The sequence below is a fragment of the Podarcis melisellensis genome, assembly GCF_964234715.1.
Source record: "Podarcis melisellensis genome assembly, chromosome: 15".
Classification (NCBI taxonomy): Eukaryota; Metazoa; Chordata; class Lepidosauria; order Squamata; family Lacertidae; genus Podarcis; species Podarcis melisellensis.
Window position 1 is genome coordinate 36796880 of NC_138532.1, and position 13084 is coordinate 36809963.

The window sequence follows — 13084 nt, forward strand, 5'->3', positions numbered from 1 at the left end:
CCTGACCTCCCCTCTGATTTGTTCCCTCTCATCCTCTCAAGAGGGCAAATTTGGATCTTTTAGTTAAGGCAAAAATAAAAGCTTCTAAGCATCTCCTCCTGCTACTGTGGTAGGAGGAGAGGAAAGAGAGAGAGCATGCAAGCCCAGGAGAAATTTAGGCCCGTTCATGGTTTAGTGTTGTATCTGAACATGAACATTCGCATACACTTACCATGCTTGTTTAAATGGGGGTGGTAGGGAAGAGCTGGAAACTGCCACCATGTTGGTTTTTGGCATACCCAAAGAGCTCTTGCATGAAAAGTTAATGGAAAAAGCCTTCAGTGTAACACACTGGAGCTCTGGAAGTTTTCTTCTAAGTGAATGCTTACTGTTTTTCTTTCTCCCCCTCACCTGCAGCTACCAATCAAAGCTAGTCAACAGAATACCCACACCAAAGTCAGCACGGAACACAACAAGGAATGTCTCATCAATATTTCAAAGTACAAGTTTTCCTTGGTCATCAGTGGCCTCACCAATATTTTAAAAAATGTTAACAATATGGTAAGTGCTATCCACTTGCTCTTAATAGGCTGCTTGTAGGCGGGGAAAGCATGAGATGAAGGAACCTTAGGTTGGGAAGGGAATATGTGTGTTTGCTTGCCCAGTTACCAGTGGATATTGGATGCCAGTGGTTCCATTGGTACTTGGTAAACACACTGATATATTGATCTCCTATATGCAGTGCTTTTGATTAAAAATGCTCCCCTCCCTTGTTCGAAATAACAAGCTTCTTTAAAACAAGATCAAACTAGATACGTCCTATCTTATGTGTAACCAGGACAAATGATATTGGCCCAGTTTGGACAATTGCAGCTTATGAAGCCAAGATCTGCACAGACATGGGAACTCTTTGCATGAGCTGTGGTTAAAGCAGGAAGTCTCTAACTAGCCATGCATTCCCATTACATTGGAACAAACCAGGTTTTTAGACCATGGTCTGAAATTGATTATTTTAGGTAATTCTGAAACTGGTGACCATAGTTTCCAGTATGGACAAAACAGGAAATTGTGGTTAATTAGAGACATCCTGATTCAATTGCAGATTGCAGTGGCTTTTGGGACAGGGTAAAAAGCCAAGCACGGCCATTGTTTGCTATTGTCTATGTGAAGGGGCAAGCTATGGCACACATTAAGGGGTTTAGTGAACATGGTGAGGCCTATAGGATGCCATTCATCTTTCCATGTTCAGTCTTGTATCTGTTGGGAGTTAGCTCAAAGTTTTAACATCATGCAACTTCCCTGCCACCCACCCACTGTCTAGTCCTGAGGGATATGCCCTTTAATTTTAACTGAAAAGCAGGGATCATTATAGATGCTCTATGGCGTTGACCATGCTTGCTGGGGCTGATAGATGTAGTTCAGCAACATCTGGAGGGCCAGACTTTGCACTAGGGAACGGATGCCTCCTCATTTTATCTCTCTTCTGAATGTTGTGGGTTTGACTGGTTTGCACACCCCAAAGTCCAAGTTCTGTTCCCAAGGTAATCTGAATCCTGTGTTTGGAATAAAACCTGTATACATAGGGTTTTCATGTGCTTTAGGATGGTTTAGGTACAGAGAACATGACTGGGTCAGGAGAGGAAAGGGAATGAGGAAGGTAGAGAGAAGACCTGTGTTTAAGCTGTGAAGCCCTGTTTGATTTCTGTGCCTTCCACAAATGTAGCTCTCCACCTTCCCCACACCCAATGAGGAGGAGTGGTAGCACAGTGGATAAGGCCTTTCTGATTATGCAGTGTCCTCCCCAGGGAGGATTGTCTTGCCCCCCACCTACAATATTTTTTGCTAACCACATCTCTCCTGATTTTTTTGTCAATTATATTTGCTGACTTGGTGCAGGTTTTTATATTCTAGTACAGGTAGTGACCATTTTGGGTGGGGGTTCTGTTCCTCGCCCCTGCATGTGCACCCTGTCTCCCAAATTCTGCCCTCTTCCAGGTCCAAAATTACCCACGTGTCAGTGGCCACACATCAACTGGAAACACACAAAATGGTTGCTGCCTGAATACAAATACTATTTGTCAATTTTGGGGTTGTATTTTCTGATTCTAAGTTTGCAACTGTCCAGCGACCTTGGTTGATGGGTGGTATAGAAATGTCTCGATTGAATAAATTAACCTCAAGGGCTCCAGATCTTGCTGAAGTTCTCAAGAAACAAAATAATTTACTGGTCTCCTGATGCTCATCTGGGAAGCATTGGATTATATCCAGCTAATTTATTCTCAGAGTAGGCCCCCTGAAATTTATAGGCCAATGTTAGTCATGCACATTAATTTAAATGGGTCTACTCTGAGTAGGACTAACACTGAATGCAACCTGTTGCGTGGTATTCAGCTAAGTTTTACTCAGAGTAGACCCACTGAATTCAATGGCCATGGCTAAGTTAATTTCAGTGGGTCTACTTAGCTGAATACCACCCACTGTGTGGGATGATGGGAAGCAAATCCATTTTTGTAATGAGAACTTAATTGGTTTCCTGTGTTCTACCTCCCCCACCCCAGAGAATATTTGGAGAAGCTGCTGAAAAGAATTTGTATCTTTCTCAGCTGATTATATTGGATACACTGGAAAAATGTCTTGCTGGGGTGAGTAGCCTGCTTAACAATTAGTTGCCTTTGCGAATTCTTCATAGACAATCTAACTGTGAAGATGTGTGAAATGTCTGTCTTCTGAAATAGTCATGTTCTTGATGATAATATGTCAGATTTGTAGAAAGTCACTCCCCTGTTACGCTTGAGAAGTTGCCTCCAAATGCGCTTGAACTATGGTGTGTTTTAACTTCTTTATGTGTTGATCTACATACCAAATAAATTTAATAAAAATAATATAGAAGTGACTTCCAGGCAATCAGGGATTTTTTTTTTTGTAAACGGACGGTTTCAAACTGTTGCAGTGCTACAAACAACTGTCTAGAAAATGTAGACAAGTGGGCTAATAGCATTTTCGTGGCAGCAGTTTGCAGGGTAGAGAGCCAAGTCCTGCAGCTGATTGCTGATATTTGTTTGCCTTTTTGCTGAATGCATCAGGAAATGGATGCAACTTTCCTTGTAACTAATTCCTGTATTGATGTGCCTTTTTTTTTTAAATGTGACTAATTCTGGAAAGGAAAATAATGTTGGACTTGAAAAGCAAACTTAAAGATTTTGGTATCTTTGGCTCTAAATATTGCATCAAAAAAGGGTGTTGATGCAGCTTGATATACAAAAAAGAAAAAAGGAACCTTTGGTGTTTACTTGTGGCTCAGCCACTGCAAAGAGATAAGACCTTTTCACTTTAAAAGTTAAATTTTTTAAACATAAGTCCACCTGAGATCTCCTGTGGTTTTCTTTCAGTTTGGCTTAGTTTTGTACACAGATAATGGAGCTTACTCTTTGGCTGCTAAAGATGACTTTCGCAGGTGCTTCCTAGTTTACATTAGTTAACTTTGTCTAAACTTCCAGTGGGAATGCAGTCCTGAGGTTTCCAGAAAAGTGATCCTATTTTCACTTAACTTTGTTCCTGGAGTCTCTCTGCTTTTCCCCTCTTTTGCAACCTTGGGAATGCAGTTAGTGGTTTAGCTCTTTCTGCAAAGCTGTAAAGCCAAACTTGGGCTCTGGTGAAATCGAAGAGTCTTTGTTTATTCCTGAGGGTTTCCTTCACACAGTTCCAAGCTTAGTGTAATGAGATCATCTGTAAGCTGCTTGCGATTCCCCATCCTGGTTTTAAAAGATCGCTTTCCAAGCCATTGCAGACGGAATAGTTCATGGTTTGTCATTTGACACCTGTGTAAACATACTTGCAGACAATCTATAAATGTAGTCATGAGACCCGCAGCATGTTCCTATGCTTCTCTGAGCAGCAGAGCATTGGATCAAGCACACGACTCCCCTTCTCTGGACCGTGTGCAAGGCTCACCCATTAGGCAAGGTGATCCCTTTGCTTCAGGTAGTGGATCGGTCTTGTGTGCCCTCCTTCCCACTGCCCCCCCCTCTATAGCCTCTGCTGGCCTGCAGAGGCTGTCTGGGTCAATGGCTATGACTGTTGCAGAGGTACTTGTTAAGGACCGTTCAGGCCACTTGCCTATGCCTCCATCTGAAGAAGGGTCCTTGCTCACAGCAAGGTGTGATGGGCAAGATGGAGCTGCAGGACATCTATTTAAAATTACATAGTTTTACGACAGGGGGAAAAATAAAACCACTAAACAATAACAAAGTACAGTTAAAATCGATAGAAAACTTTAAACTATGGAGCTAAAATCACATTAAAAGTCTTTAACTTGGCATCTCAACTAAGATATAGGGGTGCTACCACTGAAAAGACCCTTTTTCTGGTTGCTCCCCCCCGTTAATTGCTGATAGGCAGAAAAGGGTTTCTAATGCAGATTTTGAGGCGCAGGCAGGTTCAAGAGGAGAAAGGTGGCCAAGGAAAAGGATAGAGAGCTGCTTCTGCGGGGATACAACAAAAGGATAGCAGCGACCTTTTCCCCAGCCACATTAAGGGTTCCTCAAGGGTCATTATAACACCCTGCTGCAAGTTATCGTGACAGATGTGGCTGGTTCATGTGCAGTGTTTTCCCACAGCCTGGCGAGATGTGTCTCATGAGTGCAAACACACACATCTTGTTTACAAAATACTGTGATAGCTTGGGAGTGGAGCAGATTTCCTGGGTTACTAACAATGGGGGAAGAGAACTGTGAAAACGCTTCAGGCAGGCAGTCACTTACAAACTGTCCTCCTAGCAACCAAAGGACACTATGAGGCTCGATGAGACGATGCTGGTCAAGCAGTTGTTGCCGGAGATCTGTCACTTTATCCACACCTACCGCGAAGGGAATCAACACGCAGCAGAGCTTCGCAATTCTGCCTCTGGAGTTCTCTTTTCTCTCAGCTGCAACAATTTCAACGCCGTCTTCAGCCGCATCTCCACCAGGTGAGTGAGTGAAAGATGCTACTTTCCCCATCATTCCTAGAAGGCCCATTTAATAAATAATATTTTTATTATTTATACCCTACCCATCTGGCTGGGTTTCCCCAGCCACTCCCCATTTAAAATATTGTCAAATTTTTCTGACCCCAGTCAGCCTCTATCATGTATAAATATCAATACATCTCAAGGAAGGTTAAAATCAGTGTGGTTGATTGAGCTTCTGAGTGTCAAGTCTCTTCTGACCTAGTATAGTCGTATTTCTACACCTTCCTTCTGCTTGTGGGCTGTTGGGTCATCTCTTTGAACGCAGGTGTATGTTAATACAGTGGTACCTCAAGTTACAAATGCCTCAGGTTACAAACGCTTCAGGTTACAAACTCCGCTAACCTGGAAGAGTTACCTCAAGTTTAGAACTTTGCCCCAGGATGAGAAAGGAAATCATGTGCCGGCAGCACAGCGGCAGCAAGAGGCCCCATTAGCGAAAGCACGCCTCTAGTTAAGAACAGTTTCAGGTCAAGAACGGACCTACGGAACGAATTAAGTTTGTAACGAGAGGTACCACTGTAATTTTGATTCATTTAGAAGGCTTTGCATCAAGTCAGACCTAAAGAATTGGAAACCAAACAAGCTGAAGATGGATATTTCATTAGTCGTCTTCTTTCTTTGGCGATCGCTCATAGCCGAGTAAGATTGTCTTCCATAAACACAGTTTTAACAATGAGTCCGTAAGTGACTGTGGAGGCCAATTCTGGATCCACACATCCTTCCACAGTGGGGACTTTGGTTTCCGGATGGGAGTTGGTCATGGTGTGGATTTGTCAACCGTGCCTTCCTCTTAGCACGTTTCTCCCTTGCATCTTGAGCACGAGTGTCTTCAAAGCCCATAACACCTTTGGTAAAGGCTGTTCTCCAACTGGAGCGCTTGCGGGCCAGTGTTTCCCAATTGTTGGTGTTTATACAACATTTTAAAAAAATTGCCTTGAGACTGTCTTTAAACCTCTTTTGTTGACCACCAGCATTACGCTTTCCATTTTTAAGTTTGGAATAGAGTAGTTGCTTTGGAAGATGATCATCAGATATCTGCACTACATGACCAGTCCAACGAAGTTGATGTTGAAGAACCATTGCTTCAACACTGGTGATCTTTGCTTCTTCCAGTACATTGGTATTAGTTCTCCTGTCTTCCCAAGTGATGTAATGTTTCATAGGGGGACAAATTAGAGCTCTGTGGTAGCATGGTTCAAGCCCTGACATAAGATAATTTTCCTGCTCAAGACCCTCAAGAACTGCTGCCGCTCAGAGGAGACAATGCTGGTCTAATTGGGCAAATCATTTAAGGTATAAGGCAGCTTCCTGTGTTCCCCTATGTGAATTTTGGATCCAGAAGTGGAGAGCATAGGAGCAACATCAGTCTCTAATGAACAGGTAGAAAGTCCTGCAGTTAAAGGGTACCTCAACTAAATTTTAAGGGCCTTTTCATAACCTCTGTTCCAAGGAGTTGTTCTTGGCAGCCAGCTCTGGAGGATGTGGGTTTTCTCTTTTTTGCTAAATGGCTTGATGGAGAGTAGTTCCATACAGAACGGGAGACACTGCATTTCCTTTATGGGGAATAGTCAGAAACAATTAAATAAAACCTCTCCTTGAACTACCTTCTGAGTGTTGTTTGGTCTCATATTTCCTGTTCTTGGCTGCATGGACCTGGGAGGGGACCGTGAAAGAGAGAAATCGTTTCAAATGATGTTCTTGCTCAGAAATTAATTTAAACATTTGGCCATTCATTGCTTGTCCCCATGGGTTATTTTGCCGGGGGCGGCGGGGTGTTCAGTGGTGCAGGCTTAGCGTTGTGGGTCCTGTGACCCATGCTTTTGAATTCCTGGCACATTCCCATGTCATGCCAGAGTTAAGTCTTTCTCCACATAGATGAAATGAAGAGCTCCCTTGCTGGTTGGCGCTGGAAGTTACGTATCATGTCACGCACACACATCTGTAGATTTAAGACCGAGCAAAGCAGTTTCTCAGCTTGCGCTCAACACATGATTTAGATATTAGTTGCATGTGGGCCAAAGTGCTGAATCACCAAGTGTGTGGTGTGGGTGGGAGAAGAATCTGCGAGATGCACTTAAGACTTCATGGCTAATTGAATTCATTAGGGTCAAGGCAAAAGAGGGCAGTGAGGCGCCATGGAGTTGGTTTGTTTTTTTGACAGAATGGGCTGTGAAGCTGCGAATAACTTCACATTCTGCTCAGTTCTGAATCTTTAAAATCCAAAGCATGGCTGTGTCGCCTTTGTGCATTTGACCAATTCTGGTTGCCCTAAACATCTGAGTGCATTATCATTTCACATTGTCCCCTCTCCCTTCATTATGTCAAAAATCCATCCATTTTGAGAAGCTGCTTGTTTTTTGCAGATTGCAGGAATTGACTGTGTGCTCTGAAGACAATGCTGATGTTCATGACATTGAACTCTTACAGTACATCAGTGTCGACTGTGCTAAACTAAAGCGTATACTGCAAGGTAAGTGGGTCTTGCTCCTAAGTATATATCCTTAAGAACAGGGTGCTACAGTTCCTCCTATTGATCTAGCTCAGTGATGGCCAAACTTCGCCCTCCAGCTGTTTTGGGACTACAGTTCCCATCATCCCTGACCACTGGTCCTGTTAGCTAGGGATGATGGGAGTTGTAGTCCAAAAACAGCTGGAGGGCCAAGTTTGGGAAACACTGATCTAGCTTGACTAATAATTGCCTGTGCATAAGCATTGTGTAGATGTTGTTTGTGGTTTGTTGAAATATGAGCTGTGCCAAAGCACCAAGGCAATTTACAATTAAAATATTAACACAAACAAATGGTGCGAAATATTCTCAGGCCTGTTTCAGCAGCTGTTGGTTCTATCACCTTTGCTTTAGTCACCCTGGCTTCTGCCTTCCTTCAGGTCACACAGGTTTTAGTTTCTATTACCTGGGGGTGGGGATGTTTGTTGTATGCTATTTATGTATTGCTTTCTATTATTTGTTTGTTTTATTTTTATTTGACAGAATTCATATGCCACTTGATTTGTAAGAAAACCTCTAAGTGGTTTGCAGAAACCTAAAAGCGGTTTACAATTAATCTTTGCTAGCCTCCCTATAGCTGCTGCTTGCACATGAGGGAGAAAATTTGCAGGTAACTATGATACCTGCAAATTTGTCTGTGCTGGGTAGGTGGTGGTTTTGAGGATGCATCAAGAATATGGCACAAAGGCAAGTGCCATGATTCCAATAAAATCTGCATTCTCTCTCTCTTTTGCCGCCTCCTGGCTCCTCATGATTTCAGTTTTTACTTTTTCAGTCAGTTTGGCTCTGATTTTTACTTTTGAAAGTTGAAAGATATGTTAGTAGTATTACTCTCCTGTTAACAGCTGGCTGGAGTTGGGGAGATTCTTGGACTGAGATGAAAAAGAAAAAGAAGTCTACTCCCGGCTGAGGTGCAGTTCAGGAGTTTCCTGGCTGCTGCTTTTGTTATTAAAGTTTATTACTTTTTTTCCACCCCACCTATTCATTTTTAGTGCTCAAGGTGACTTGCAGCAAATTAAAACATCAATAAAATGAAATAAATCTCAAACACAGAGGAATAAAACAACGGATAAAACCCATGTTTAAGGAAATTAAAAACTAGCTGATTTCAAGGACCTCATGTTTGCAAACGAACAAACAAAACACCCACGATCTTCACATAGAGATGGAAGGCCATCATTACAAGTGGGAGGAGGAGAGAGGGTCTCGCAGCAATACCAGTTCCATAACTGAGGCACCACCACAACCCCACTCAAATACATTTCAGATATTGGAGGGATGTTAAGGAGATCTTAATGTACAAACATTGACCCCACCACCACAATTGTCTCCAATAGTCAAGTACAGTGGTACCTCTGGCTACGTACTTAATTCGTTCCAGAGGTCCGTTCTTAACTGAAACTGCTCTTAACCTGAAGCACCACTTTAAATAATGGGGCCTCCCTCTGCCGCCGCACCACCGGAGCACGATTTCTGTTCTCATCCTGAAGCAAAGTTCATAACCTGAGGTACTATGGGTTAGCGGAGTCTATAACCTGAAGCATATGTAACCTGAAGCGTATGTAACCCAAGGTACCACTGTACTGTAATTTCTTTCAGAAGTTCAAGATACTGATTCGAAGCAGTGTTAGAAACTGGGATACAAAAGCTAGGAGCCAAATAGTTCCTGGAACCTGGGTTGTGGGCGCCAAAACAGAATGTCTAGTCGCCATTTGAGGGGGGGGAGGGGGTCAGCAACACTTTTTATTTATTATTTTGATAAGCATGAACTAATACACAATACACATTGTTAATATCACATTTTAACAGAAATAAATGGTTAATACATGTTTAACTTGGTGTGTACAATAAAAATATTTGTACCGTACTTCTGTTTTCAAAACATGCTACTCTTTATTGTTAAACACCTTAACGTATTGTCTATCCATAACATATACTTCAAGGCTTCTAAGCACATACATTTCAGTAATCCTTGAGTGTCAGTCAGGTGCAAAAAATGACACCCAGACATTTTGAGGTGCTCGCAAATGGAGAATCTTTAGGTGCAAAATGTGCCCGGTGCTCTGCTAATTCTGAACCCTGATTGGAAGTATAAAAATAATTGGCCATGATGCAGCATTTGCTACTTGGGTGGCTGTTTAGGTGATTCTCAGGCAGTTTTCGTAGCATTATTGTCATCTTGCACATTGTACAAGTGGATCTTTTTTTCTTGTTTTCACAGAAACGGCCTTTAAATTTAAAGCCCTCAAGAAAGTAGCACAACTGGCGGTTATCAACAGTCTTGAAAAGGCAAGTTTCCTCCTGGCTTGTAAGTCTTCTGAAGCTGCAAGAGTGTAGGTGTCTGCTCATAGGTTGTTGCGGGTTTTTGTGGTACTGGAGTGCATACCCAGTACTCTTTCTGCTGGAAGGAGAGAGCCAAAATCAGGAAATGCAAAACTATCGAAAAACCTTTGCTTTTTGTTTCTCAGAAGAGCATCCCCGCAGCTGGATCACACTAAGGACTCTCCTAGTCTGTTTTCCTCTTTGTCAGCAATAACCATCCAAATACCTCCTTAGGGAAGCCCACAAGGAGGGCATGTGCACAATAGTCTTCTCCTGGTATTATTCCCTAAGCAACTGGTATTCAGAAGCATAGAGTCTCTTATCTTGGAGTTAGCATACAGCCATTGTGGCTAGAAGGTGTTGATAGCCATATTCCCCATGAATTTTGTCCACAGCTCAGTTTCAGAGCATCTGCTTTGCATACAGGAACACTTCCCAGCATCTCCAGGTAGGGCCACACAAGACCATGTGGTCTGTAGCGAGTGAAGTGGCTCTGAGAGCTTTGCCAGATAAAACTGGAAAGGTGATGACTGTATCACTCATCACCATTGCTCCTGAACAAAATAAATTCCCTGAACTAACTGTGCTTTTATATTCCACAGGCATTTTGGAACTGGGTGGAAAACTATCCGGACGAGTTTACTAAGCTGTACCAGACACCGCAGACAGATCTGGCGGGTAAGGTATCAACAGAAGTTGGATTGTATACCTTATAAACTGGTGTGGAGTCTCTCCAGTTAACCACTATTTGCCTCAACTGTTGCCTGATTTCAGAGGTCACCCACTTCAGTACGGAGGAGAAGTTGCACTCCTCCTTTTTCCACTCCAGCAGATTGAGTGCAGGTCTATATTGCTGGCAAACTTCAGTGGTCGACTTATTTCCTGCAAAATCCCATCGGGTCCTAGGGTTCTTCCCTTAGCATAAAACGTTAGAAAGCTAATATATGAAAGGGAATAGGTATTCTTGATATGTAGCCTGATATTCGGGGAGAGCATTCAAGTGTGCTTTTGTGATCTGAAGCTTGAAATGTCCAAGGAGAGTTGTACCATGTGTTTGGTTAAATATCTAGCCTGCCCATGATAAAACATAGTCAGATACTCGTTTCTGTATTAAAAACATTACTGAAATGAAATCCTACATTTGACAATGAATAAGCACATAAGAAGAGCCTCCTGGGTCAGGCAAATGGCCCATCTAGACCAGCATCCTCTTCTCACAGTGGTCAGGTGCCTGTGGGACACCTTTTAAGCAGGACCTGAGCACCACAACCCTGTCCCCACTTGCATTTCCCAGCTACACTGGTACCTCTGGTTAAGAACTTAATTCGTCCGGAGGTCTGTTCTTAACCTGAAACCGTTCTTAACCTGAGGTACCACTTTAGCTGCCGCGTCGCCGATGCACAATTTCTGTTCTCATCCTGAGGTAAAGTTCTTAACCCGAGGTACTACTTCCGGGTTAGCGGAGTCTGTAACCCGAAGTGTCTGTAACCCAAGATGTCTGTAACCTGAGGTACCACTGTACTGGTATTGAGAAGCATACTGCCTCCGACTTGGGGTGTTTTCCCTTTCAAAGCAGTGTTATCGCAGTGCTGTGAAATATCATTCCTGGCAAACATGGGAGGTATTTCAGCTTTTGCACCTCAACCTACCCGGAAGTAACTGCATGTGTTGTCTCCTCCTCCCTCCATCACAGATTGCGCGGAGAAGCTGTTTGATTTGGTGGATGGATTTGCCGAAAGCACAAAACGCAAGGCGGCTGTTTGGCCCTTGCAAATAATCCTCCTCGTCCTGTGTCCAGAAATCATCCAAAACATTAACAAGGACGGGGTGGAGGAGAACAAAATAAACAAGGTAAAGGGAGCTGCAATACCATCTCTGGCTGGTGCCAGTCCAGCTTTCATATATGCAAATAGATGATTTAAAAACAAATAAATAAGCAAGCATGTTGATTAAGAGGCTGGACTGGAACTTCTCTTTCTCTCTCGTTACATGCAAAGAATTTGCATATGATTCTTCCTTGAATCTAAGAGCTTGAATACTTGAAAGCCTTTTACTTCATTATTCTCCCTTTTAAAATTTTCCTGCTATTAGGAAAAATATCCCACTTCGCTTATCTAGTACTGGTGTCTGAGAGACCCCAGTTGAGTCACGGTTTTTAAAATCTAATGAGATGCTTTAAAATCTGTGTTGAGACTGCTATCTCTTCCTAACGGAAGGAGTCCTCCCCCAAAGAAGACAATTTCCTAGCGCATAGCAAAGTAGCACATGGGAGAGAATGCTAGGCTAGAAACCTTTGCTCTGACATTCTAGTTTTCTGTGTGCAGGGAACGTTCTCCATGAAGGGGCATTCTGCCCTCTCAGCCTTCTGAAGTGGGTAAAGTCCAGACACAGATTGACTGCCTCGGTGAGAACTATGTTGTAGACAGTGGCGTCAGCTTTGTGTGTGCTTAATTTTTTTTTGTTAAGGATTATTCCTTCTAGTACTGTGGTATAATACTATAAAGATGGTTCTAGGCATTGGCTATGGCCTTAATATGATAAAGCACAGACTACACAAAAACTATTGCTGGTTGCTCATCATATTCATTTATATGCTGCTTTCCCACATAATACTCAAAGTGGCTGACAAAACCTGCAAGCAAATCAACATGCAAGTGCAAGAGAAGCAACAATCGTTTCACAATGTATTATGCAAATCCACATTAGCAGCCAGCATAGGAAAAGTGTTCTAGGTGCCTTCCGCAGCAGGAGAAGCCTTTGCAGGAAGGAGTCAGCCAAGGCCCTGGTCTCTGAGGCCAGATGGAAGGAAGCCAGACAGAGAAGCAGGAACCGAGTCTTGCAGTGCTGTCCTCAAGGCAGATCAGTGTCTGATCTGGAATTTGAGCCCGGGTATCTCAGGATGGAGTTATAAGTTCTTTTTCTCTTTCTGACCGATTTTGTGTTTTGAATCCTGCAGAAGCTATTTTTGGACAACCTCAGGAAGGCACTTTCAGGCCACAGTGGAAGCAGACAGTTGACAGAAAGTGCTGCCATTGCTTGCGTTAAGTTGTGCAAAGCATCGACCTACATCAGCTGGGAAGACAACTCTGTCATTTTCCTTCTAGTTCAATCCATGGTGGTAGATCTGAAGGTAAAAAGAAAACAAATGAATAGAGGAGAATCAAATTTTGTAGTGCTGTGGGTGGGTGTATATCAGCTTAGGATTTTGAACTGTTAAGTGAAACTTTCATGGCGCACCATTGCAAAGAGTGGTTAAGAGAAACTTCGCC

At 42.9% G+C, this 13084-nt stretch overlaps 2 protein-coding genes across 9 annotated transcripts in view; one reads left to right on the plus strand and one right to left on the minus strand.

Annotated features, from left to right (window-relative positions):
• EVI2A (ecotropic viral integration site 2A) overlaps positions 1-13084 on the minus strand; it is a 172658-nt gene that overhangs the window by 69686 nt on the left and 89888 nt on the right. The window contains exon 3 of one of the 3 annotated variants that reach the window (XM_081890667.1): positions 9027-9044. The exons of the other annotated variants lie outside the window; for them this stretch is intronic. The gene's annotated coding sequence lies outside the window, so the exon portion shown is untranslated. Of the gene's footprint in view, positions 1-9026; positions 9045-13084 lie in introns of those variants that run through there. 3 annotated transcript variants of the gene reach the window in all.
• NF1 (neurofibromin 1) overlaps positions 1-13084 on the plus strand; it is a 159691-nt gene that overhangs the window by 7597 nt on the left and 139010 nt on the right. For all 6 annotated transcript variants that reach the window (XM_081890100.1, XM_081890099.1, XM_081890101.1 and 3 more), the window contains exons 2-9: positions 397-540; positions 2538-2621; positions 4755-4945; positions 7351-7457; positions 9715-9782; positions 10418-10493; positions 11509-11666; positions 12772-12945. In XM_081890100.1, the coding sequence (XP_081746226.1) occupies positions 397-540; positions 2538-2621; positions 4755-4945; positions 7351-7457; positions 9715-9782; positions 10418-10493; positions 11509-11666; positions 12772-12945 (1002 nt within the window). The remainder of the gene's footprint in view (positions 1-396; positions 541-2537; positions 2622-4754; positions 4946-7350; positions 7458-9714; positions 9783-10417; positions 10494-11508; positions 11667-12771; positions 12946-13084) is intronic.